The sequence below is a fragment of the Rhea pennata genome, chromosome 34, assembly GCF_028389875.1.
Source record: "Rhea pennata isolate bPtePen1 chromosome 34, bPtePen1.pri, whole genome shotgun sequence".
In the NCBI taxonomy this organism is placed as follows: Eukaryota; Metazoa; Chordata; class Aves; order Rheiformes; family Rheidae; genus Rhea; species Rhea pennata.
The window spans coordinates 50,649-77,071 of NC_084696.1; the positions used below are offsets into that span (position 1 = coordinate 50,649).

At 67.5% G+C, this 26,423-nt stretch overlaps 3 protein-coding genes across 3 annotated transcripts; 2 read left to right on the top strand and 1 right to left on the bottom strand.

Moving 5' to 3' along the window:
- The first annotated feature begins 8,652 nt into the window (after nucleotides 1-8,652).
- Nucleotides 8,653-11,661, top strand: RPS5 (ribosomal protein S5). Its single transcript, XM_062598633.1, has 6 exons — nucleotides 8,653-8,761; nucleotides 10,396-10,501; nucleotides 10,640-10,849; nucleotides 11,079-11,207; nucleotides 11,290-11,388; nucleotides 11,547-11,661. The coding sequence occupies exons 2-6, from the start codon at nucleotides 10,397-10,399 to the stop codon at nucleotides 11,613-11,615; spliced, it is 612 nt and encodes a 203-aa protein (XP_062454617.1). The 5' UTR covers nucleotides 8,653-8,761; nucleotide 10,396; the 3' UTR covers nucleotides 11,616-11,661.
- Nucleotides 11,662-11,736: 75 nt separating this feature from the next.
- RNF225 (ring finger protein 225) lies at nucleotides 11,737-13,857 on the top strand. Its single transcript, XM_062598622.1, has 2 exons — nucleotides 11,737-12,551; nucleotides 13,054-13,857. The coding sequence occupies exon 2, from the start codon at nucleotides 13,070-13,072 to the stop codon at nucleotides 13,802-13,804; it is 735 nt and encodes a 244-aa protein (XP_062454606.1). The 5' UTR covers nucleotides 11,737-12,551; nucleotides 13,054-13,069; the 3' UTR covers nucleotides 13,805-13,857.
- A 1,995-nt stretch (nucleotides 13,858-15,852) lies between these two features.
- GABBR1 (gamma-aminobutyric acid type B receptor subunit 1) lies at nucleotides 15,853-25,410 on the bottom strand. Its single transcript, XM_062598571.1, has 18 exons — nucleotides 25,266-25,410; nucleotides 23,359-23,493; nucleotides 22,063-22,233; nucleotides 21,599-21,700; nucleotides 21,178-21,243; nucleotides 20,859-21,050; nucleotides 20,483-20,725; nucleotides 20,039-20,102; nucleotides 19,214-19,291; nucleotides 18,887-19,037; nucleotides 18,262-18,394; nucleotides 17,842-17,958; nucleotides 17,636-17,743; nucleotides 17,412-17,505; nucleotides 17,078-17,205; nucleotides 16,858-16,986; nucleotides 16,393-16,536; nucleotides 15,853-16,101 (listed from the first exon to the last, which is right to left on the bottom strand). Exons 1-18 carry the CDS (start codon nucleotides 25,389-25,391, stop codon nucleotides 15,853-15,855), a joined length of 2,430 nt encoding a protein of 809 aa, XP_062454555.1. The 5' UTR covers nucleotides 25,392-25,410.
- Between the last annotated feature and the right edge of the window lie 1,013 nt (nucleotides 25,411-26,423).

Below are 26,423 nucleotides of genomic sequence, written 5' to 3' on the forward strand. Positions count from 1 at the left end.
CCAAATCTGAAGGAAAACCGGGGCGGGAGCCTTTTCCTCTTTTTTTCCAGGAAGAGTCTGTGGCCGTTTCCCACAGGAAGGGTGAAAGCGGGTGTCACCCCTCCCTTGGGGGGCCGGTGCAGAACGGGCAGCTCATTCCACTCGTGGGGCTGCACCGAGGCGTTGCCCAGCGCGGTGGCACGGCCTGGTCCCCGTCTGTCACCGTGGTCCCTGTCCATCACCGTGGTCCCCGCCCATCACTGTGGTCCCCATGGTCCCCATTCATTGCTGTGGTCCCCATCTGTCACCGCAGTCCCTGTGGGTCGCCATGGTCCCAATCTGTTGCCGTGGTCCCCATCCTTTGCCATGGTCCCTGCCCATCACTCTGGTCCCCATCCGTCGCCATGGTCCCCATCCGTCGCCGTGGTCCCCATCCATTGCTGTGGTCCCCATCTGTTGCCATGGTCCACATCCGTTGCCATGGTCCCCGTGGGTCGCCGCGGTCCCCATCCATCGCTGTGGTCCCCGTGGGTCGCCATGGTCCCCATTCATCGTTGCGGTCCCCGTAGGTTGCCGCGGTCCCCATCCATCGCCATGGTCCTCATCCGTCGCCGTGGTCCCCATCCATCGCTGTGGTCCCCATCCGTCGCTGTGGTCCCCATCCATCATTGTGGTCCCCGTGGGTCACTGTGGTCCCCATCCATCGCTGTGGTCCCCATCCGTTGCCGTGGTCCCCATCCATCATTGCGGTCCCCATGGGTCGCCGCGGTCCCCGTGGGTCACTGTGGTCCCCATCCATCGCTGTGGTCCCCATCCATCGCTGTGGTCCCCGTGGGTCACCGTGGTCCCCATCCATCGCTGTGGTCCCCGTGGGTCGCCGTGGTCCCCATCCGTTGCCGCGGTCCCCATGGGTCGCTGCGGTCCCTGTGGGTCACTGTGGTCCCCATCTATCGCTGTGGTCCCCATCCATCGCTGTGGTCCCCATCCATCGCTGTGGTCCCCGTGGGTCACCGTGGTCCCCATCCATCGCTGTGGTCCCCGTGGGTCGCCGTGGTCCCCATCCGTTGCCGCGGTCCCCATCCGTTGCCGCGGTCCCCGTGGGTCGCCGCGATCCCCATGGGTCGCCGGGGCGGGATGCTGCGCCGGGGGATGCCGATGTCCTGGCAACCGTCGCCGGGGCGCGGAGCGAGGAGGGAAACGGATGGAGGTGGGCGGCCGAGGAGGGGCCCCGGCGTCCGGGGCGAGGGGCAGGCGCGCGATGGCGGCCTCGGCCCGGGGGGCGCCGGGCCCCCAGGCGGCAGCGGGGAGCCAGGAGGACCCTAAGGAGGGAGCGGGGTGAGCTGCAGCCCCCAGGCCCTGCCCCATGGACGCCCCCAGCCTTGCCCCACGGATACCCCCAGCCCTGCCCCACGGACACCCCCAGCCTTGCCCCACGGATACCCCCTGTCCTGACCCACAGATGCTCCAACCCTGCCCCACAGATACCCCCAGCCTTGCCCCACGGATACCCCCAGCCTTGCCCCATGCATACCCCCAGTCCTGCCCCACAGATACCTCAGCCGTGCCTCAAGGGCACCCCCAGCCCCCCATTCCCTGCCCATAGACCCCCATTCCCTACCCGTAGACCCCCATAGTGCCCTCATTCCCTACCCCATAGTGCCCTCATTCCCTACCCCATAGGTCCCCATATTGCCCTCATTCCCTGCCCCATAGACCCCCCATTCCCTACCCCATAGACCTCCCCAATGCCCCCATTCCCTACCCCATAGACCCCCCATAGTGCCCTCATTCCCTGCCCCATAGACCCCCCATTCCCTACCCCATAGACCTCCCCAATGCCCTCATTCCCTACCCCATAGACCCCCATTCCCTACCCCATAGACCCCCCCAATGCCCCCATTCCCTGCCCCAGAGACCCCCCGCATTCCCTGCCCCATAGGCCTCCCCAGCCCCCTGCATCCTGCCCCACGGACCCCCCCCCCAACACCGGGCTCGCTCTGACACCCCGCCGTGCCCGCAGCCCCCCGCGGCGGGGGGAGACCCGGGAGGCGGCGCGGGCGGCGCGGGCGCTGGGCCAGCGGGCCGCCCGTGCCGCCCTGGCCCTATGGCGCCCGCCGGCGCAGCCCCCCGAGTCGCCCGGCGCCCGCCGCCGGCGCCTGCAGACCTGGCGCTTCCGCCTGGACGTGACGGCGGCCGGCGAGACGACGGAGCGGCCGCCGCCGGGGCCCGGCGTCACGCTTTGGCGGAGCAAAACCAAGCCGGCGCCTTGGCTCAGCTCGGTGCCGCCGGCATGGCTGCGGGACGGCGGCGCCGGCGCCGAGCGGGCGCTGGCCCACGGCCGCCGCGTGCGCCTGGTGGTGGCCCGCTTGCGGCAGGCGCTGGCCGAGCTCAGCGCCTTGGCCCGGCGAGCCGAGCGCCGGCGCCGGCGCCTGGCGGCCGCCCTCGACCGCGTCCGCCTGGCCCAGCTCACCAACGGGCAGAGCATCGCCCTGCGCCGCCGGGCCGCCGCGACGGTGAGCGCCCGGCCGCCGGGGAACGGTGGTGCTGGTGGCGGCGGCGGCGGCGGGGCGGGTGGTTCCCGCGCTGCATCCCGCCGGTTCTCCGGAGGGAGGAGGTTCCCGCGGCGCCCTGGCTTCGGCGGCGGGGCACCCGGCCGGCCGTGGTGGCCCCGGTCGCCACGAGGTTGCCCGTGTCCCCGCCAGGAGCCCGACGAACCGGCCGCGCTGTTGCTCCGGGAGCGCCGGGAGCTGGCGGAGCTCAAAGCCAAGCTGGAGGGAGACCTGGGCACGGCCGACGAGTTCCTCGAGGTAGGAGGTGGGGGGGGGGGACACGCGGAGGGCGCCCAGCCGGAGCGGTGCGCGGGCGCCGGCGTGGCTACGGGCGTCCGGGGCCGTGCCAGGCGCTGGGCGGCTGCCGGCGGCGGCTGCAGGAGCTGTGCGAGGAGCGGGGCCGCGTGCTCGACCTGCTGCCCCAGCCGCTGCGCGCCGTGCTGCTGGGAGCCGGCCGCAGCTCCTGGCTCAGCCTCGGCCGCCCCTCGTCCCTCTTCGTGGAGAGGAACCCCACGCCCGAGCCCTCCCCCGTGGGCGCCTACACGCCAGGTCAGGGCGCCCCCGGGGACCTGCCGCCACCCCGACCTCTCCGGGGACCCAGCACCCTCCCCACCATGGTCCCATCCTCACCATGGGGATCCGTCCTTACCCTGAGGACCTGTCACTCCCCTGCGGACCCATCTCCAACCCAGGAACCCATCACCTCCCCTGGGGACCCTTCAGGACCCATCAGACCCTCAGCAACCCATCACCACCTCTGGGGACCCATCAAACCCCTGGGGACCCGTCCTCAACCCAGGAACCCATCATCTCCCCTGGGGACCCTTCAGGACCCATCAGACCCTCAGCAACCCATCACCACCTCTGGGGACCCATCAAACCCCTGGGGACCCATCCTCAACCCAGGAACCCATCACCTCCTCTGGGGACTCTTTGGGACCCATCAGACCCTCAGCAACCCATCACCACCTCTGGGGACCCGTCAACCCCCTGGGGACCCATCACCACCTCTGGGGACCCATCAAAGCCCTGGTGACCCATCACCACCCCAGGCACCCATCACCACCTCTGGGGACCCTTAAGGGACCCATCAAACCCTCGGCGACCCATCACCACCCCAGGCACCCATCACCACCTCTGGGGACCCTTCGGGACCCGTCAAACCCTCGGCGACCCATCACCACCCCAGGCACCCATCACCACCTATGGGGACCCTTCAGGGGCCCATCCCCACCCTGGTGACCCATTTCTCTCCCCTCACCCCGGCAGCTTCAGGCACCCATCATCACCTCAGGGGACTCTTATGAATCCATCAAACCCTCAGTGACCCATCACCACCCCAGGCACCCATTGCCACCTCTGGGGACCCTTATGGACCCATCAAACCCTCCTTGGTGACCCATTAGCACCCCAGACTCCTTCAGTGATGCATTCCCACCCTCCAGCATCTCAGGGGACCTGACACCAGCCTAGAGTCCCATCTCTAACCCAAGGACCCTCCACCTTTCCTGGGACCCATCACCATCCCTGGTGCCTCTTCCACCTCGAGAGCCCCCGGTGCCCATTCCTGGTGACGCCTGCAATGCCCGGGATGTGGCTGTGCCCTCGGTTTGGGGGGATGGATGGGCTGCGGGGGTGAGGTGCCCACGCCAGGCGGGCGCCCGGCAGCTTGCGACGCCGGCATCGCCGAGGCCCGAGCCCTGGTGCTCCGCTCCAAGGAGCTGCTGGGGATGCTGGGGGCCAGTGCGGAGCAGGCACTGGACGCCTGCCGGCGCGCTCAGGCCGCCGTTGACACCGGTCTGCGGAACAAGGCCGAGGAGAGCCGCCTGCTCAAGGTGCGTGCGGCGCAGGCGCCACGGGGTTGGGGGGCACGGAGCAGGGCATGGGGGCGTGCAGGTGGAGAGGGACGCGTTGCAGGCACGCGTTGCTTTGCACCGGTGACCCATCCCCACCCCAGGCACCCATCACCACCTCTGGGAACCCTTCGGGACCCATCAGACCCTTGGTGACGCATCACCACCTCTGGGGACCCATCACTGCCCTGGAGACCCATCACCACCCTGGTGGCCCATCCCCACCGCAGGCACCCATCACCACCTCTGGGGACCCTTCGGGACCCGTCAAACCCTCAGTGACCCATCACCACCTCTGGGGACCCATCACTGCCCTGGAGACCCATCCCCACCCCAGGCACCCATCACCACCTCTGGGGACCCTTCAGGGCCCATCAAACCCTCAGTGACCCATCACCACCTCTGGGGACCCATCAAAGCCCTGATGACCCATCACCACCCCAGGCACCCACCACCACCCCAGGAACCCATCACCACATCTGGGGGCCCATCAAAGCCCTGGTGACCCATCACCACCCCAGGCACCCATAACCACTTCTGGGGACCCTTCAGGGCCCATCAAACCCTCAGTGACCCATCACCACCTCTGGGGACCCATCAAAGCCCTGATGACCCATCACCACCCCAGGCACCCACCACCACCCCAGGAACCCATCACCACATCTGGGGGCCCATCAAAGCCCTGGTGACCCATCACCACCCCAGGCACCCATAACCACTTCTGGGGACCCTTCGGGGCCCATCAAACCCTCAGTGACCCATCACCACCTCTGGGGACCCATCAAAGCCCTGATGACCCATCACCACCCCAGGCACCCACCACCACCCCAGGAACCCATCACCACATCTGGGGGCCCATCAAAGCCCTGGTGACCCATCACCACCCCAGGCACCCATAACCACCTCTGGGGACCCTTAAGGGACCCATCAAACCCTTGGTGACCCATCACCACCCCAGGCACCCATCACCACCCCAGGCACCTATCACCACCCCAGGCACCTATCACCACCTCCGTGGACCCATCACCGCCCTGGTGACCCATCCCCACCCCATGCCCACCCCAGGCACCGCGCTGCTTTGCGCCGGTGCCACCTCGGAGGGGTGCCGGCACCCAGCACGGTCCCCACCGCTTGCAGGAGGAGCTGCACATGGTGCTGGGGGGGCTACGGAGCACCCTGAACCGCTACCGCCGCTTCCAGGGCGAGATGGAGCATGCGCAGGGCGTGATGGCGGTGAGCGGGGCCGGCGGGGGACCCCCGCGCCCAGCCCACCCCACCCCTCAAACCCGTCCTCGCCCGGCCGCAGGGTCCCGAGCGCCGCGGGGACCTCGAGGTGCGGGAGAAGCTGACCCGGCCCCTGGTGCGGGTGTACCAGCGGCACCCCGGCACCCAGCTGCCCGAGGCCCCCCTGCTCGTCCAGGTCTGCGGGGGGCTAGGGGGGCTCTGCCCCATGGGGACGGCGGCGGGGGGTTGGGGGGGGCGGGTCTCTGCCTCTGTCGGGGGGGGGTTCTTGCCCCTGTGGGGCTGTGCAGGGGGGTCTCTGCCCCGTGGGGTGTGTGTGGGGGTGTCTCTGCCCCATGGGGTGCAGCAGGGGGGTCTCTGCCCCATAGAAGTTAGTGTGGGGGGGTCTCTGCTCTGTGTGGTGGTGTTGGGGGGGTCTCTGCCCCATGGGGTGTAGGAGGGAGGTCTCTGTCCCATAGAGGTTAGCAGGGGGGTCCCTGCCCCACAGGGTGGTTCAGGGGGGTCTCTGCCCCATGAATGGAGAATGCTGGAGGGGATCCCTGCCCCATGGGTGGAGGATGCTGAGGGGGGGAGTCCCTGCCCCACAGCGTGCTTCGGGGGAGCTCCTTGCCCCATGGGTGGAGGATGCTGGGGGAGATCCTGCCCCACAGGGTGCTTCGGGGAGGCTCCCTGCCCCATGGCTGGAGGATGCTGAGGGGGGAGTCCTGCCCCACAGGGTGCTTCAGGGGTGGGGGAGGCCTCCCTGCCCCACAAGCCGGTGTCACCGATGCCGGGGGCTCCCTGCCCCATGGGTGGAGGATGCTGGGGGAGGTCCTGACCCACAGGCTTTGGGGGCAGGGGGGAGGCTCCCTGCCCCACAAGCCGGTGTCGCCGATGCTGGGGGCTCCCTGCCCCATGGCTGGAGGATGCTGGGGGGGGGGTCCTGCCCCACAGGCTTTGGGGGCGGGGGGGGGGCTCCCTGCCCCACAAGCCGATGTTGCCGATGCCAGGGGCTCCCTGCCCCATGGGTGCAGGATGCTGGGGGAGGTCCTGACCCACAGGGTGCTTCGGGGGGGCTCCCTGCCCTTTGGGTGGAGGATGGTATGGGGGGGGGGGGAGGTCCTGCCCCACGGGGTGCTTCGGGGGCAGAGGGGGGGGGTTGGGGGGCTCCCTGCCCCACGGCGTCGCCGATGCCCAGGGCTCCCTGCCCCACGGCATCACCGATGCCCAGGGCTCCCGGCCCCAAGGCATCACCGACGTCGGGGGCTCCCTGCCCCACGGCGGCGGTGGCGGCGGTGGGAGCCCAGCCCCACTGCACCCCCCCCTCCACCCCCCCGCCCCGGCCCCCCAGGGCAGCCGGCGCCTGGCGGAGGCCCTGGCGCGGGCCGGCGGCACCGTGGCCCGGCTGGAGCGCGCCGAAGCCCGGCTGGGCGCCCGAGCCCGGGCCCGCGGGGCGGCGGAGGCGGCCGACGGCGACCTGCGGCGGCTCCGGCGCCGCCGGGCCCAGCCCCAGCCCCAGCCCCAGCCCCAGCTCCGCAGCCGGATCCGGCCCCACGCGGCGCTGCCCGAGGCCCCCCGACTTCGGTGCACCTAACGCCCGGCCTCCGCCGGCACCGGCCCCCCCAATAAACCTCCCCCCAACCGTCCGCCTTGCACCCCACCGGCTCGGTGACCGGGGCGGCGGGGGGGGGGGCAGGTGTGGGGCGGGTGGGTGCCCCCCACGCCGGCTTCCCCCCCACCCCGGTTGTGTGTGTTTGGGGGGGGGGTCTTGTGCCCCCGCTCCTCAATTCGGGGGTCCCTGATTGCTCCCCTCCCTGCTCCCCCTCCCAGCGCCCTAACGGGGGGGCCCTGCCCCACAGCTTCCCCCTCCTCGTGGTGTCCCCCATAGGGGTCTTTGCCCCCCCCCCAAGTGCTGCCCCCCTCCAGGGGGTCCTGCCCCTCCTCCAGTGCATCCTATTGGGCTCTGCATCCCCTCCCCAGTGCCCCCTACCCCACATCCCTGACCCCTAGGAAGCCCCACTGGGGTCATGTGTCCCCCCTGTGGGGTCCCCCATAGGGGTCTTTGCCCCCACCCCCCCTCAGTGCTCCCCCCTCCAGGGGGTCCTGCCTCTCCTCCAGTGCATCCTATTGGGGTCTGCATCCCCTCCCCAGTGCTTCCCACCCCGCATCCCTGACCCCCAGGAAGCCCCACTGGGGTCATTTCCCCCCCCCTACACTAGGGTCCCCCCGAGGGGTCTTTGCCTCCCCAGTGCCCCCCCATGGGGTCATGCTCCCCCCAGAGTCTCCCACTGGGCTCTGTGCACCCCCCATGATCCCTGACCCCCGGGAAGCCCCACTGGGGTCATGTCCCCCCCACTCCACTGTCCCCTACTGGGCTCTGTGCCCCCCCCAGTGTCCCCCTCCCCATAGATCCCTCATCTCCAGTGTCCCCCATTGGGGTTCATGAACCCCTGGTGTCGCCCCATAGGGGATCCTGCCCACCCCAGTGACCCCCCCCCCCAATATGGATCCTTGCCCCCCTCAGTGCCCCCCATTGGGGTCTCCATCCCTCCTCAGGGACCCCCATGAGGGTCCTGTCCCCCCCCCCCGCAGGGTCCCTATTGGGCTCTGTGTCCACCCCCTATGGATCCCTGACCCCCAGGGAGCCCCACTTGGGTCCTGCACCCCCCAAGGGTGCCCCACTGGGGTCCTGCCCCCCCCCCCGTCCTCCCGTGTCTCCCTGTAGAGGTTCCTGATCCCTACGGGCCACCATTAGGGCTCCCTGACCCTCATGGGTTCGTCTGACCGCCCTACCCCACCCAAGGTGGTGGGTCCCCCAAAAAAGGGGGCAGTCATTCCGCTCTCTCCCCCCACCAAGAGGCAAACTTCGGGCAGACGCACTCAACAAAGATGGCCGGGCGCGCTTCACCGGCGGCCTCTGCGCCTGCGCGGCGGCAACCTGCGGCAGGAGGCGGGGCCTCCCGGAAGCACATGCGCCCTACAGGGGAGGGGGCGGGGCGGCGGGGGCGGGAAAGGTCCGGGCGGAAGCGCGGGGCCGCGCGGGGCCACTGCGCATGCGCGGCCGGAAGTGCACGCCGGCCCCTGCATAAGAGCCCGGGAGACCCCGCGGCGGCCCTTTTTCAACCCCCCTCCCTTGCCGGACGCCGGAGCCGCCGCCATGTGAGCGCGGTCGGGGGAAGCGGGAGGCGGCTCGGGGCTTAGGGGGGTGTCGGAGGGGGCTTCTGAGGAAGGGGAGGATGCGGAGGAGCCTCGGGGGTGTCCTGGAGTCGGGGGATGGGGCTCAGGCCTGGTGGGGGGAGTTGAGGCCTCAGGCGTGGGGGGGGCTGTTGGGCCTCCCTGAGGTAAAATTTGGGAGGCCTCAGGCCTGGAGGGCGATATTGGAGCTTCCTGAGGTAAAATTTGGGAGGTCTTAAGCCTGAAGAGCGATATTGAAGCTTCCCGAGGTAAAATTTGGGAGGCCTCAGGCCTGGAGGGCGATATTGGAGCTTCCCGAGGTAAAATTTGGGAGGTCTTAAGCCTGAAGAGCGATATTGGAGCTTCCCGAGGTAAAATTTGGGAGGCCTCAGGCCTGGAGGGCAATATTGGAACTTCCCGAGGTAAAATTTGGGAGGCCTCAGGCCTAGAGGGTGATATTGGAACTTCCCGAGGTAAAATCTGGGAGACCTCAGGCTGGTGGTTGGTGCTGGGGAGTGTCTGTGTCTTATTTAGGGTCTGTGAGGTGCTGGAGGCTTCCTGGGTTGGTGTCTGGGGCGGTTTCTCTGGGTCTGAGGGGGTCCGGGGTAGGAGGAGTTTGGGGGGGGGGCTGCTTTTTGGGGTGTGTTAGATAGGAGGTGGTGGAGAGGGCTCGCTGTGGGGCAGGTTAAGGGGAGGCCTCCCTCTGCCCCTCGGAGCAAGGCAGCCCTCTGGCAGCATGGGGAGCAGTGTCAGAGCTCTCCTGCAGCCAGGCCCGTTCCTGGTGCACGCAGGGGCCTGAAGACACCCCTGTGGGGCTGTTTGTACCCCTCGGCACGGACCTCCTCCTTTCACGCGTGCTCTGACCTGTACCCCCGTAGATAGCAGACTCTGGGACGTCCTTTGGTGCGTACGCGCCCTGTTCTTGGGACGCTCCTCCGTGCGTGCTGTCTGCACAGCCTGATGATACTGCCTGTATGTGCACAGTGACACACACAACGCCGAGTGCACCCTCGTAAAGTACAGTGTGATACATGTAGCCTCTGCTCAGGGGGTTCGAGCTGCCTCCTGGCACAAAAACACAAACACACTCCCTGGAAACATCCCCTGTTGTGCTTGTGAACAACCTGAATCCAGCACGCATGGGCACTGTGTCACCAGGAACAGCTCTAGGGTGCGGAGATGCATGCATGGAGCTGGGATGTGTCCCGTATGCATCTGCAGTCCCATGCTCCTGACACGTGCACACAGTGTCTGGGGGTACCCACACGGTTAGGCTGAGTACCCAGTGCCCTGTGCAAGAGCCTCTCCCCTGTCCTGCCCCGTTCAGGGTGGCTGTGGATGCAGAACTGCTCCTGGAGGTCACTGCTTTCCAAGAGGAAAGGTGTTTCTCAGCAGGACCCATCTAGGGGTGCCTGGGTGGAGTCTCGTCCCTTCCAGGCTCCAGGACCACCCAAAAGTGCTCACGCTTTCCTCTTAATCAGCGGGGACTGATCCGTACCCCTGGATCGCAGAGGTGGGGATCGCCTCGATGGCGAGAGCCAGTGGGGCGGCCAGGCTCACAGGGAAAACGAGACTCTGCGTTGCCTCCCCTGACCCTTGTCCTGTCTTTTTGTCCTCAGAATGACCGACTGGGAGACAGCGCCTGCCGTCACGGAGACCCCCGACATCAAACTGTTCGGCAAGTGGAGCACGGATGATGTGCAGATCAATGACATCTCCCTCCAGGTATTTTTTTGGGGGGAGGGGGGAGAGAAGGGTTTAAAGCAGGACGCCGGGTGCCCTCTGTTCCCTGCTTGGCACCTTCCGTGCGTGCCCGAGTCTCAGAGCGTGGCGAGAGGCCGCTGACGGTCTGTGCCCCATCAGGACTACATCGCCGTCAAGGAGAAGTACGCCAAGTACCTGCCCCACAGCGCCGGGCGCTATGCGGCCAAGCGCTTCCGCAAGGCCCAGTGCCCCATCGTGGAGCGACTCACCAACTCCATGATGATGCACGGGCGCAACAACGGCAAGAAGCTCATGACCGTGCGCATCGTCAAGCACGCCTTTGAGATCATCCATCTGCTCACCGGAGAGGTGGGGGCGCTGCGGGGACTTGGGGAAAATGTGGGCACGGAGGTGGTGAGCAGGTGGCATTGGGTGCTGGGGTGGTCCTTGGGGGTGGCCCGGTGGCGTTGAGACGTAGTGATGGGGTGGTTTCGGGGAGGTAACGGGGTCTGGGTTGGGTGCAAGCTGATGTGGGGGGCTGCCTGCCCGCTGCGGAGTGCCCACTGCTGATTTCTCCTCCCCTCCTGCGCCTCGGCAGAACCCCCTGCAAGTCCTGGTTAACGCCATCATCAACAGCGGACCCCGCGAGGACTCGACCCGCATCGGCCGCGCCGGCACCGTCAGGAGACAGGCTGTGGACGTGTCCCCGCTGCGCCGCGTCAACCAGGTGAGTCCCCTGCTTTCCTCTCCGTTCCTTGGGCGCGGGGACCCCTCCGGGCGCCCTGGCCCTGACATCTCTGCTCCCCCAGGCCATCTGGCTGCTGTGCACCGGGGCCCGCGAAGCCGCTTTCCGCAACATCAAGACCATCGCCGAGTGCCTGGCGGACGAACTCATCAACGCCGCCAAGGTGAGGTGGCGGGAGGGGACGGGGCTGGCGCCGCTCGCGCCCCGAGCCCGTTCTGGGCCCGTCGGCTCTGCGGGCGCCTTCGTGGCGGGTGGATGCGGTCCCGTGGTGCCCGCTCTGCTGCCGGGGCGCGGCCTGATAGCTCTGATCTCGCCCCGCAGGGCTCCTCCAACTCTTACGCCATCAAGAAGAAGGACGAGCTGGAGCGCGTGGCCAAGTCCAACCGTTAAAAGATGCTGCTGCGGCCTCGCGAATAAAGTTCACTTCTGTTCGGTCCCTCTGTGCCCTGAGGCTGCTCGAAGTGGGGCTGGGCGTTTTCCTCCTCTGTCCCCGGCCTGGCGCTGCCTCCAGGTGGGAAGGGGGTGCCCAGGGGTCCCCTCCCAGGGTGTGTGCGTAGCTGAGGCCTGGCAGAGCTGCTGCCTCGTCCCCTGGCACGGCGATGTCCCCAGCTCGCCTGGTGGCTGCTCCCGGGCCTGGCCCTGGACAGAGAGCTCCCCTTTCCCTGGGGACGGGGAAGGTGGTGCTCGAGCTGATGGCTTGTCTCGATCCTCCCTTCTGACCCCACTGCGCTCCCTCTTTCCCTTTGCCTGTGGGGATCTGGGACCGGGAGAGGAGGGAGATGGGTTGCCGACGGCTCTGGGGAGGGGCTGAAGGAGGAAGAAAACCCGTGTTAAATATATAACAGAGGCGTCTCCCTGTGGCTGACTGGGGGAGAGGGCTTTGCCCTGGGAACCAGTTCCTCCAGCTGCCAAGGTGGCCCGGGCCAGTGGGACAAGAGCCAAGGTTGGGGGTTGGACCCGGGGCGCTGGCGGAGGCTGGTGCCTGCGGGACGGATAAGAGTCGGCTCCCTGCGCCGTGTCCGTTCCGGTGTGGAGCGACACGCCTGTGCTAAGGGTTTTACCCCCGGGGGCTGATCCCCAGCGGGGTGCCGGGGGCAGGATCCCCCCCCTCCCCACACCTCCCCACCCCAAACCCGGCCCGGCACCTCGCGCAGGCCCGCGCGGACGCGGTGTAACGCGGCGCCGGCCGTGGGCGTGACGGCGGGAGCGTCCTCCCTGGGGCGCGAGTTCCAGGCAGGACCGGCTGCGCCCGGCGCGAGCTGCGCGGGACCTTGGCGGGCTCCTGCTTCTTCTCCCCGCCCCGACCCCCGGCGTGTCTGGGTGTGGGTGAGTACAGACCGGGCAGAGCTGGGGGGCACAGCGCCATGGGGCGAAGGAGCCTTTCGGAAGGGCTCGAGAGGTGGGGCTGGAGGACCCCCGAGCTTGGGATGTATTTGAGCAAGCGGCGCCGCAGGCGCTGGCACAGCTCGAAGGTTGGACTGAGGAGGTTTTGCGGGGCCTTGGTGTCTCCAGGAGACCCGAGGGTTGGGTGTAGGAGGTTCTTCGGCACCGTGGGGCCACCCCCAGCGCCGAGGGGGTGTTTGACTACGGCAAACACGGGTGGCTCTTGGGATCGGGGTGAGGAGCGTGGGCAAGGGAGGCCTGGGGTGGGCGCTTTCGGGATGCTGCTGAGCCCGAGGTGCTACCTGCTCCGCGGCGAGGTGTCCAAGCGGCGCTTGGGCAGCGCCAGGGCTGCTGGCACGGGGTGTCCGTCATCCTCCCCCATCCACCCCCGCGCCGGGCTGCCCCGGCTCTTATCGCTGCCGGGTAAATAATTTCCGCCTGTCAGGGACGTCGCCGCCGCCATGACGTGCTCCGCGGCCAGGACCAGCCTCGCCGGGGAGTCCGAGGGGTCCCCGCTGGACTGCATCATCTGCTTCACCCGCTACGACCGCGTCTTCAAGGTGCCCAAGGCGCTGGCGTGCGGGCACACCTTCTGCCTGGAGTGCCTGGCCCGGCTCAGCGTCACGGCCCCCGCCGCCGGCACCCTGCTCTGCCCCGTGTGCCGCCGGCCCACGGCTCTGCCCCGCCGCCGCGGCCTCCCCGCCTTGCCCACCCGCTCCGACCTGCTGGCCCTCCTGCCCGCCGACGTCCCCGCCGCCCCCGGCTCCGTCCGCTTCAGCCGCCCCAAGGGGCTGCTCTACGTCCGCCCCGCGCCCAAGTCGGGCCAGGTGCCCACGGTGGCCCTCAGCCTGGAGGTGGGGCGGCCCCAGCCCCGCAACCCGCCCCGGGGCCGCAGCTGGCCCTGGACCTCGGACCGGTGGCCGCTCTACAAAGCGGTGGCCTTGGCCGCCTCCTTGTTGGTGGTGGGGGGCTTGACGCTCTGCAGCGTCTTCCTCTTCTTCCTCCTGCCCGTGTCGTGCAAAGCCGGCGTCCCCGCTAGCAACAGCAGCTGCGACGCGCAGACCTGGGGTCCGCTGTACGGCGACCCCGAGGCCACCGTCACCCCTGCGGCGCACGGGGACCCCCGCACCACGGACGTTGCCCGTGGAGGATGGTTCTCCAACGCCCTGGTGGGGCCAGCACCTCTCCAGCACTGATGGGGCGGTGGGATGTGTCCCCCCGGGCGCTTATGGACTTGGAGCTTGTAGCTATGGGAGGGAGTGGGGGGGGGGTCACAGTGCCCCTCACTTGGAGGGGGGTCAGGATTTTGGGGGGAGATCGAGCCGATGTCCCCTGTATTAAAAGGGCTGATTTTCTGCACGCCGACTGCGTCCTCGTGCCTCTTTTTAAAGCGCGATGAGTCCGATTCCCCCTCCCTGTGCGGCGGGGTGCAAATGAGGGGGAAGATCCCCCCCCCCCAAACCCTCCCCCCCAGTGCCAGGACGCCTGGGTCCCAGGCTCGCTTTTGGGGGGGGGTTGGTCCTGCTTTGGGGGGGTCATTTGTGCTTGGGAAGGTTCCCCAGTGCTGGGACACCTGGAACGTACCCCCCCCCCGGTTGTGTGCTGGGGTTGGGGGGGGGGTGTTGCTTGGGGGTGGCGAGGTGCCCAATTTTGCTCGCTCCGGTTGTGCCCGCGTGCATCGGTTCCCCCACCCCCCCCCACGCACACACAACTCACCCCCGTCCCCGCGGTGGTGCCTGGCACAGCCGTCGCCTTCCCCAACCCCTATCACAGCCGGCCCCGATACCGGCGGGAGCCTGCCCAGCCCGGCACAGTGACGGTGTTCGTGTGTGCTTTGGGGGTGTGGGCTTGTACCCGATACCGCGGCGAAGAGGAGAGGGGCTGCGCAGCCCCCGTCCCCCCCCGCCCATGGTTTGGGGGTGGTGCAGAAATGGGGTAGATGTTGCTCCAGAAAGAGCCGGGCTGTTTCCTCGGGCTCGTCGTCACCTCAAACCCCGGGGCTGAGCACAACCCAGGTGCTGGGGAGGGAGGCTGCAATCCGGCTACAACCGTCCAGTGTTTTGGGGGTAGTTGGGGGTCTGAGCAAGTGCAGCAACAACCCCTCAGTGATGGTACGGGGTTGCTCGATTGATTTCCCCCCGCTTTTTTTTTGGCTAAACAAGATCACAGACAAGTGAGAATAACCAGAGTCCGGTTGTTCACTAAAGTGCGACTGTACATATGAGAAACCAGACCCTGTTGTTTACAACAGTCTGTACATACAGGACAGTAACCTAACCCAACGGAGCGGTACATACACCTTGATCGAACATACAGGTAGCCAGACCCAGCCACCGACCATCCGACTGTGCTCATGCCTCGCTGGAGCTTGGTGTGAGCTACAGTCGGACAACACGTAGGAACCAGACCTGGCTGTACCAACAACTGGCCCCAGCCAGTCATGAGCTACAGCCTGACAGTACATTACAGTAACCCGATCCCGATGTGCAATACGATTTGATTGTACGTACAAATAACCAAAGTTGTGCACTAAAGTCTGACTAAACTTACGAGCAACTAGACTCAGTGGTACGCTACAGCCTGACAGTAACTTACAGGCATCACGGCCAGCCGCTCGCCACACAGCCGGCTGCACCCCCTCCCTGGCCCCCGTGGCCTCCCCCCGCATCGACTGCATCGACAGGCAGACCCGCTCCTAGGCTACAATAACACTGTGCAGGGGACTGACTGAGCGCAGCCGCCTGCTACACCCGGGCCGTGTGTAGCGGGAGCCTGACTCCGGCTCTGCACAGCAGCACGGGGCGACGCAGGAAAGTTGTGTGCATGTAGCAGGGAATTTTGTTTTTTGGGGGTGGTGGTGGTGATGCGTTTGCTGGGCTGTCCGACTGTGCTACAGCCGGAGCCGGGGGACTGGAGAGGAGTTGGGGGGGGTGTTTCCTGATTATCTCAGCCCACAGGCGTCACTCGTTCTGGCCACCCGCTTGCTTATGGAACAGCCCCACAGTTTGCTCCGACAACAGTCGGAGGCGGGTGACAGGCAGAGGACACACACCCGCGCTGAGCCCGGTTTCCCAGGCGCAGCCGCGGACGGAGACGCGGGCTCAGGGCGAGATGGAGACCCATTAAAAAAAAGGGGGAAAAAAAGGAAGGGAAAAAAGACTCCGCCCTCCCGGCTTGGCCCCGCCCCCGCCCGGCTTGGCCCCGCCCCCGCCCGGCTTGGCCCCGCCCCTCCCCGCTCCGGGGGTCACTTGTAGAGGAGGTGGACGCGGCTGCCGTCGCAGTTGCCGCGTCCCAGCTTGTCGGCCTGCTCGGAGACCAGGCAGCGCACGAGGGGCAGGCTGGGCTGGTAGAAGGGGGCCGGGGCCGGCGCGGCCCCCAGCCCCGGGGCGAAGTGGTTGTCGGCCTCGCGGGAGGGGTTGGACGACCGCCGGCGCGACCGCAGCTGCTGCCGGTCCTGGAGCTGCTGCCGGAGCTCGGACACCCGCTCCTCCTTCTGCCGGGGCGCAGAGGCGGGCGGTGAGCCCGGTGTCCGCCCGTCCGTCCAACATCTCCCCCCTCCCCTCTTCCTCCCGCCGGCAGCGTGTGCCAAGCTGGAAACCCCCCCGCCAAGCCTGCCCGCACCACCCCAGTTGGGGTGTTGAGGTGGGCACGGGGCTCCCGAGCTGATAACCCCTCTTGGCACACCCGTACGCTGCCTAGATGTCAACAGCTCAACGCCACCGCCTGTCTCGACCCCTCTTCCGGCTCTGCCCCACAGCCCCGTCACGGGGATCCCCGCGCCCACCTCGGCAATGATCTTCTCCAGTTCTCGGTTCTCCTTCTCCAGCAGCCGGGACTTCTCCTCCTCGTTGTTGTTGGTGGACGAGCCCGTCTTCATGGTGTCCTGCTGCTCCGACTGCCACTCGCCCCGGGTGATGAGGCGTCGCATCTGCAACCGCCCCCCGGCTGTCAGAGCCGAGACCCCCCGCCTGCCCCCAGCCCAACACCCGGAGGATACAGGCGGCTCACTTTCCCCTGCCACCTGCCAGAGCCAACACCCTGCCACCTGCCAGAGCCAACACCCTGAGCCTACATCTGGAGAATGCGCCTTTACAGCCTGATATTACACCCGGAGGATACACCCACCGAGCCTTCCTCTGCCGACTGTCAGATCTCTTGGCAGCTACCCAGATAGCTGTTCCCTCCCTGGCTGTCAGGCGGAGAAACACCCGGTCCCCGCCAGCCCCTTCCCCAACGGGTCGTGTGGCACCTTGGGCACGAAGAGGACCACCAGGGTGATGTAGGAGGAGAAGACGACGGCGAGCGAGGCGAAGGCGAAGGCCGCGTCCTGCTGGCTGCTGAGGATCATGGTGACGGGCGCGGTGATGAGGCAGAGGACCTGTGGGAACGGGGAGGTGCTGGTGTCGTCACAGGGGACGTGGGATGGGGATACGACCGCCGCTTCTCCAGCCGGCTGCCCCGCGCCGTACCGCCACGTTGTAGATGGCCATGCCCACGGCCCGGTGGTCGTTGATCTTCTCCGTGGACACGCTCTTGGTCTCGTAGGCCAGGAAGATGCCCAGCAACAGCAGCAGCCCCTTGAAGCCATAAAATATCCCTGGAAGGAAGAGGATTGGTGGTGAAAAAGAGGATGGGGGGGGGCCGCTGGACCTCCATGGGCTCCCCTGGACCCCTTGCTGTGTGCTCTCCAACCCTGGCTGTAGCCCTCAACCTTGCCTGCCCCCCCCCAAGTCCTTCCTGCACCCCTAGACCTGCTGGGGCTCCCCTATCCCTTTCCACCCCCCTAGGACTCCCCATGCCCACCGAGCCAGGTGTTCATCTTGGTGGAGCTGCAGTGCTCCAGCTGGGGCAGGATGGAGACGTCGGTGTCTGTCTTGGGCTCCTCCTTGGTGAACTCCTGGGGTGACGGGGTGGGAGAAGGGATGTGAGTGTCTGGTTGGGGGGGGGACACAGCGGCCTTTGCTGCGAGCTCCCCCCGCCCCCAGCAGTGCTCCGATGCTGTGAGCTTCCCCCCAGCAGTGCCTCACCTCGATGGTGCGGTGCAGAGGGTCCACGATTTGCCAGATGAACAGCGTGACCACATCCAGCCCCACCAGCAGCCCCACCGTGGCGTACAGCTTCCAGGGCTCCAGAGTCTGGGAGGTGGGGGGGGGTCAGGGAGCCATCGAGGGGGGGGGGAACCCCATAGCACCCCCAGCCCTCCCCCGAACGCCCCACAGGGGCCAACCCTCACCTTCCGCTTCTCTTTCTTCTCCTCCTTCTTGGTGAAGACAGTGTGGACCCACCAGATCTTGGTGAACATGCTGCCGTACGCCAGGCTAAACCCCAGCCCGAGCAGCCAGAGTCGGGCCTGCGAAGGACACGTGGTCGGTGGGGGAGTGCTGGCTACACCTCCTGGCTACTCTCCTCCGGCTAGCCGGCTCTGCCTGTACCCCTCCAGCTGTACGTCTTCCGGGTGTACCCACCACCTGGACGTACGCCTTTGGCTGCATCCTTTCTGGCTGTACCCAACCCCATCGCTTGGCTGTACCCCTTCTGGCTGTACCCCTTCTGACTGTACCCCTTCTGGCTGTACCCCTTTTGGCTGTCCCCCCCGGTGGCTGTACCCCCTGCGGCTGTACCCCTACACCCCGCCAGCCTTGCCTGGCCTTACCTGGCAGACGAAAGGGAACAGCCCCGGCCCGATGTGGTACCCGTCCAGTCCCAGGGGGAAGACGGCCGCGAGCGCCAGCGTGCAGCCCACAGCCGTCATGTTGTTCAGGTACGGCTGGGAGTTCTGGATGTACCTGGAGGTGGGGGGGAGCTGTTAACACCTTTCCTTAGAAGGAAAAAAAAAAAGCAAAGAAGAAGGTGGTAACAGCTATGCCTAAGCGCAATGCGTGCTGGTTTGAAGGGACCGGTGAAGCGTTGCTGGTTTTGTCCTTGGGAAGGAGTGGGACCGGCAGACAACAAGCCCCGGCACGGGGAGGGTGGAAGCCACGCGCTACGGTTAAGGCCCTTAACAGCACCAGAAGCTCCTCCGGAGCGAGCTGCTCTCGCTCGAGCAACGAGGATGACTGTTAATAGCAACCTCTGTCATTTGCTTCTTTTCCCTTCCGTAGGTAGCACGTGAGAATAAATAATCCCTCCCACCCCTGCGGGCGCGGGTAACCACGCGCTGCTTCGCTCTGCTGCCGCGGTCGCGCTTTGGCCCGTAGGTAGGCGCGAAGAGGACAAGCCGTAACGCTTGCCCTACACCCGGGGACGGTGGTGCGGGGCAGGGGCGGCTGGTTACCCACCGGACGTGCCCGTTGTAGATGTTGAAGGCCAGGCAGATGATGGCCAGCAGGATGCCGAGCGAGGCCAGCACCGAGACGGAGATGAAGAGCTTCTGGGACAGGAACCGGAAGGTGGTGATGACCTTGGTGTAGTCGGCTGGTGGGGCACCTCCTGCAGAGCCCACGGTGCGGTTAGGGCTACGGGGCGGGGGGGGAGTTCTGGGCCCTTCCCCACCCTTGACTGTGGCAGGAACTCCCCACAGCCCCAGGGGGACCCCATAAGCACTGGGAACCCCCCCCCCAGCATCCCTCTCCAGGCAGCACCGGCCCCCACGCGGCCCCTCTCACCGATCCACTTGTCGTTGTTGTACCAGGACAGGTTGTCCTTGGTGCTGTCGTAGTAGCCGATCTTCTTGTAGACACCGCCTGTGTGGGGAGCGGGGATGGGTCAGGCAGGAGGCACAGCCCCTGTGCAACACCCCGCCAACCTACGGTGTTTCTGCACACCCCCACTTGTCACACCTAGCAGTGGCTGTGCAGCGGCCAGGCTGTTTGGCTGTACACGTGCACCGTCTGACACACGCACCGCTTGAGGACACATGGCTATGCTGATAAGTTGTGAGTGTTCTCGTTGGGTACGACTGTTCCTACAGGCAAACGGTGTTGGCGCGTGGAGCTGTGCGCACGGTGCAGGGCACTGTTGCCCGGCGCACTGCAAAAAGGGTTGTGGTGCTGTGCGTGTGTCCTGGTGTGCATTTTTGTTCTACAGGCGATGGGGCTTGTTGCATGCGAGTGACTGTTGTGTGCAGCAAGGACTGTTGGAGGGGTTTTGATGCTGTGATTATTTTGCTGTTGTCTTTTCTAAGGCGGCTGTGTGGAAGGGTGGTGGTGCCCCTCGTGTTGTCCTGTGTACTGAGGCGGTGTTGTGGCGCTGTAGTGCCGGGTGTCGTTGCGGTGCTGTTGCCTTGTACGGCTGTCTCGTACTGCAGCCTGTGTTGTGACCCTGTGTTGCAAACGCTGTGTTCACTCACACCGGCGGTAGGCTGTTGACACATGCTGTGGTTGCTGCGGTGGTTGTGTGTGAAGGGGTGTTGCCGGCTGCTCGGTGGCGGTTGATGCATGCAGCGCGGTGATGCTGTCACCCTGTTGCGGCCGCTGCCTGCGCTCGCTCACCTTGCAGCTGCTCAATGAGGGTCCAGGCCATGCGGGAGCCGCTGGCGTCGAAGACGACGTGGCCCTGTGCGGTGGGATGGGGACGGGCGTCAGGGCGCCGCGGTGCTGCCCGGGCCCCTGGGACCGCGTGCCCTGAGGGGTGTCGGGGGGGCAAAAAGTTTTCACTGCCCTGGGAGTCTTTTGGGAGAGGCTCGTGGGGATCAAGGTGGAGGAGCTGGTGGTGGAGGCCGTGGGAAACCTTCTTGGCGAGAGGGGACCGCGGTGGGGCAAGCAGGGGCTGGGGGGGTGCCAGCGGCTCAGGTGTGCGTTGGGAGGGGGGGGGGGGTCACACGGACTCCGGGGCCAGGCGTGTAAGGGGGCCGGACGTGCTCGGACGAGGGGCGGCGTTGGGACCAGCCGTGCAAGGACCACACGCGGGACGCGTGCCGGGAGCAGGCCACGCACCGAGACACCCTCGAAGGCGGAGGAGTTGAGTGCCCGGTAGATCTCGTCGGTGATGTTCTTGTTGTTGTAGTTGAAGTCCTCCAGGCGCAGCCCCTTTTTGACCAGCTCCGCCGAGGTCTTGTTGAGGGCCAGGGCCAGGGCCCAGATGGCATCGTAGGCCAGCGGCGCCTCCTGGAAACCACCCGTCTCCTCGGGGTTCTTGCCCAGCCGCTTCTGCAGCTTCTCGATGAACTCCTGGGATGTCTACGGCAGGGGGAGGAGGAGGGCGAGAAGGTGGTCAGGTGGCGGGTGGGATGGAGCGGAGCCCCGGGACCGGTCCTCCCCCGCTGACCTCGCCGTGGGGGCCGTCGTCCCCCCCCCCCCCCCCTTCCCGTACCATGTTGGAGATGCTGCGGGTGTTCTCGGGGTTGAGCATGACGATCTCGGTGGTGACGTGCCCCTCCACGGCCTCTGCCATCTCCGCCTCGGTGCAGTTGATGGCCGGGTCCTTGATGCGAAACCAGTTGTCGGCGTACCAGCCGATGAGGAACCACACGTACTTCTTGCCGTACAGCTTCTCCTTGTAGACCTGCGCGGGGCGAGCCGCTGTCCGTCCCTCCGTCCTTCTTCGCCGCCACCCGCTCGTGCAACCCCCCCCCTCCGCCCTGTGCTCCTTCCCGTCCGTCCGTCCGTCAGCACGCGCGCCCCCGTCTCACCTCGCAGAAGACTTTGCGCGCCTCCGTCTCGTAGAAGAGCCCCACGATGATACGGGCGTCCTGGCGCTGCGGGGAGACGGCTCGCGCTGGAGCTGGGCTGCTCCCGGCGGGCGCCCGCGCCGCCCGCCCTCCTGCGCGGCGGTTTTGCCTGCGTTTGCACGGCCGGGTCCGAAGCGGAGGAGAATTTGAACCCGGGGTCAAGGGCAGCGCTCTTCCCGTGGGCCCGTCTCCCCGCCGGAGGAGACGCCCGGTCGGATCCCACCTCGCCGCCGGTGCAGGACGCGTCCCCTTCGGGGCGCGGGGCACGGCTCCGGCTGCACCCCGGCGGCGGCGGCGGCGGCGGTGGTGGTGGGGTGGGGGGGTGCCGGGGGTGGGGGGAGACCGCGGGCCGGGGACGTGCCCTGAGTCCGGGCGGGCTCACCTTGAGGTTACGGACAGGCGCGGCGGGATCGGAGAAGAAACTCTGCCGGAAGGTGATCTCGAGGCCGGCTTCCTTCACCCGCTGGTCCAGGTCGTCGAGGGTCTGGCGCGGGGCGGGTGGAGGGGGGAGCAGGCGCGGGGCGGGGGGGGGGGGGAGCAGGCAGAGGGGAGGGGGGGGCCGGAGGGAACGAGAGTGCAGAGTGAGTCCGGGGAGGTCGGAGGGGCTGGAGGCACCAGGCGGGGGCTCCGGGGCGGGTTGCTTGCCGGGGGTTGGCGTTACTGCAGGAAGGGGACTCAATCTGGAGCCGGGCACCGCAGGCTCCGGATTGGGGGGCAGCCGGGTTGGGGGGGGGTCAAGGCAGGCGGCGGGAGGCAGGCGGGGGGGGGTTGTGGGACGGCGTTGGAGGTGAGGGGCGGGGGGGGGGGGAGTTGAGCGGGGTCGGGTTGGCGTGCCCACGTGCGTACCGAGGTGAAGACCTCCGTGGTCTGCTGGATGGTGGCGATCTTGGTCCAGCCCCACTTCTTGAAGAGCTGGACGCGCGTGGGGTTGTGCAGGGTGGCCGAGGGGTGGGTGCGGAAGAAGGTGGGGAAGCGCTGGCGGTTGGAGAGGGCTGGGGAGCTCGAGCCGTATGACAGCTGCAAGGCAGGGGGTAGAGAGGGGCTGTGAGCGCCGAACAGCCGCCTGTACCCCTACAGCCGCTTGCACCTCGCCGCCCTGACCCTGGGGCAGCAACCACGTCACACCAGAGGACAACACAAGGACGGAAACCGCTCACTCTGGGGACATGCTTGCCTACCGCCGAGCTCGCAGACCGCTGGACACACAACAACCGTCAGCACTGCAACAACACGAGCGTGTAAGCGCACACCACTGACAGCTGTACATACTCCGACGACTGCTGCCGGGCCGGCAACAGCAACACAAGTCAGGAGTCACAGCACAGCAATGACACAGGCACGGGCATCACCGCAAACACGCCGGCAACAAGTCCACGTGAGAGTCAACAACCGGGCACGTGGCAACCACTGCACACACAAGAACAGCACACGTAGAAACACCTGCATGCTGCACGTTTCAACAACCGTTGCTCTGGCAACAGCCACACGGGCAGCAACAGCCTCAAAGCAACAGCCGCACACATAGCAACAATTGCACGCACAGCAATATTTGCATGTAGCTGTAATGGGACAACAGTGGCAGTAATAGCAACAGCCCCAGCAACAGTTGAAGCTACAGCCATGCACACAGAAACAGCTGTACCTCCCCCCAAAATCTAATCTTGTCTCTGTGAGTGTGTGTGTGAGACGGCACACACGTGCATGCACACCCAACCACTTCCTCACTGTGGAGCAAACACAAACAGCTACACTTTGAAACAACCACCCCTCACATACCCCCGGCAGACCTGCACACACGGCTGCGTCACTGCCACCGACCACCAGACTCTAAGCGGACTGCTACCACCCTGTGACAACTCACCGCTGTCACCACAACGCACTCCCCGCTCCCCCAGAGACACAACCCACCCTCAACACCCCATGCTACACCAATCCCTGGCCCAGCAAGATACACCCCGGCAGAGAACAGGTCTCCAAGCTTGGCTGTGCCAGCTTCTACCCCGCTTTGGTCTGCACCCGACCTGCTGCGCCCCAGGGTAAACCCCGGTGAGAGGGGGCAGAAGGCAGGAGCCAAGGTGTGGGGGGGGGGGGGGTCGCCCACCCTCGTCCTCCCCCGTGTCCCCGCCGGGGGTTGCTCCTCACCACGATGAGGTTCCACATGCGGGCGGCCTCGGCCACCAGCGTGGAGACGCTGCTGCAGCCAGGCATGAGGATAATCTTGATGGGGTCGTTGTAGAGCAGCTCGTAGAGATACTTGGTGGCCTGGCCCGGGTCACACTGCGGGGTAGGGGGCAACGAGGGTCACGTGGCTGCTGGGGACCCCCCCCCCCAATCCACCCCCTTCCCCTGGTCCAGAACCACGGCAGAGCTCCAGGCTCCCAGTCCAGCTCCTCCTGGTCTAACCCGCAGACCCCAGCAGCACCCGGAGAACCTGGGTGTCCGGGCTGCTCCTGCTCGGACCCACAGACCCCGCTGTCCCCGGGGGGGCCCAGGTGTCCGGGCTCCTCCCGCGGCTTTGCTTGGCCCGTCAGACCAGGGTTGGGGGGGGGGGACGCAGATGTCCCGGCCCCGGGGGGGCCCTGCCTGGATGCCCTGCTCCTTCCGGGCGCCTATGAATAATTCAGGGCACGAAAGCCCAAAAAAAGGAGCCAGGCACCGTCGCCATGGCAACCCAGCGGCAGGCCCAGCAGCATCTGCTGCCGTGGCAACCGGGCAGCACCGGCGGGGGGGGGCTGGGGGGGCGGTGCGGGAGGGATGGAGGGGGGCCTGGGGGTGGCGGGGCTCGGACCCACATCCCCGCGTCCCCACATCCCCATGTCCCCACGTCCTGGGGGGGGGGGGGGTGGGATGTGTCGCCAGTGCCCCCCGCCAGGCCCTGCGTCACCAGCCCCCCCCCACAGGCCCTGCCAGCCCCCTCTGCCCCATTGCCTGCCCCACATCCCTCCCCTCCCCCCCGCCGGCTCTCGAGACCCCCAGCCCGTGCTCCCGCCCCCTCCCCCTCGCGCCCCGGCCCCCTCCGGGACGGCTTCGTCCCAGGGCTGCCGTGTCCTCAGCCCCCCTTCCACCCCCCCCCCACATCCCCTGCTCCCCACCCGTGCCCTAAATACCCTCGGTGCCTAGGGCCTATATACCTGCCCCACTTCTGCCCTCCCCCCAGACCCACTGCCCTATATACCTGCCCCATCCCGGCCCCCCCTGCTCCTGCCCACGGCCCCCAGCATCCTGCCCCATCCTGACCTCCCTGCCCCCAACCCCCAGCATCCTGCCCCATCCCAACCCCCCTGCCTCTGGCCCCCAGCATCCTACCCCATCCCAGCCCCCCTGCCCCTGTGCACGGCCCATGGCATCCTGCCCCATTGCTGCCACCCCCTTCCCATTGCACCGGTCCCTGCCACCCCCCGGCTGCACGCACAGCCCACGGCACCCTGCCCCATTGCTGCCACCCCCTTCCCATTGCACCGCTCCCTGCCACCCCCCGGCCCTGTGCACAGCCCCCGGCACCCTGCCCCACTGCTGCCACCCCCTTCCCATTGCACCGGTCCCTGCCACCTCCTTCCCATTGCACCGCTCCCTGCCACCCCCTTCCCATTGCACCGGTCCCTGCCACCCCCCGGCTGCATGCACAGCCCACGGCACCCTGCCCCATTGCTGCCACCCCCTTCCCATTGCACCGGTCCCTGCCACCCCCCGGCCCTGTGCGCAGCCCCCGGCACCCTGCCCCATTGCTGCCTCCCCCTTCCCATTGCACCGGTCCCTGCCACCCCCCGGCTGCACGCACAGCCCACGGCACCCTGCCCCACTGCTTCCACCCCCTGCCGGTTGCACCGGTCCCTGCCACCCCCCGGCTGCATGCACAGCCCACGGCACCCTGCCCCATTGCTGCCACCCCCTTCCCATTGCACCGGTCCCTGCCACCCCCCGGCTGCACGCACAGCCCACGGCACCCTGCCCCACTGCTGCCACCCCCTGCCCGTTGCACCGGTCCCTGCCACCCCCCGGCCCTGCGCGCAGCCCCGAGCCCCCCGGCCCAGCCCGGCCCCCGCACTCACCTTGCTGTCGTGGTGGATGAGGCGCAGTTCGTAGTCGGGCAGGATGTCCCTCCGGCTGTTGATGTCCTCGAGGGCCATGCGGACGGCGGGCAGGCAGGCCTGCCCCCCGGGCCAGCCCCCGCTCATGGGGAAGAGCGCCCCGACGTGCACGGCCTTCTTGCCTGTGCCCGCCGGCGGGCGCGACACCAGCAAGGCGCTGAGCACCAGGAGCCAGCGGGGCCCGCGGGGAGGCCCGGGGGACGCGGCGGGACGCGCCATGCCGGGTCAGGGCAGGCGGGCGGCACGGCCGAGCCTCGCCATGGTGCGCCCGGGACTGCGGGCGCAGGGCGGCTGATGTCACTGCCGAGCCAGCAGCGAGGCTGGCGGTGCACCCGGAATGGCAATGAGCCGGGGGAGGGATGGAGAGCAGAGCGGGGAGGGATGGAGAGCCCGGCGGAGGGAGGGAGGGAGGGAGGATGGAGAGCAAAGGGAGGGAGGGATGGAGAGCAAAGGGAGGGAGGGAGGGAGGGATAGAGAGCCCAGCGGAGGGAGGGAGGGAGAGCCCGGTGGAGGGAGGGAGGGAGGGATGGAGAGCAAAGGGAGGGAGGGATGGAGAGCCCGGCGGAGGGAGGGAGGGATGGGGAGCAAAGGGAGGGAGGGATGGAGAGCAAAGGGAGGGAGGGATGGAGAGCAAAGGGAGGGAGGGATGGAGAGCCCAGCAGAGGGAGGGAGGGATGGAGAGCAAAGGGGGGGGATGGAGAGCCCGGCGGAGGGAGGGAGGGATGGGGAGCAAAGGGAGGGAGGGATGGAGAGCAAAGGGAGGGAGGGATGGAGAGCCCGGCGGAGGGAGGGAGGGATGGAGAGCCCAGCAGAGGGAGGGAGGGATGGAGAGCAAAGGGGGGGGGGATGGAGAGCCCGGCGGAGGGAGGGAGGGATGGGGAGCAAAGGGAGGGAGGGATGGAGAGCAAAGGGAGGGAGGGAGGGATGGAGAGCCTGGTGGAGGGAGGGAGGGATGGAGAGCAAAGGGAGGGAAGATGGAGAGCAAAGGGAGGGAGGGATGGAGAGCAAAGGGAGGGAGGGAGGGATGGAGAGCAAAGGGAGGGAGGATGGAGAGCAAAGGGAGAGATGGATGGAGAGCCCGGCGGAGGGAGGGAGGGATGGAGAGCAAAGGGAGGGAGG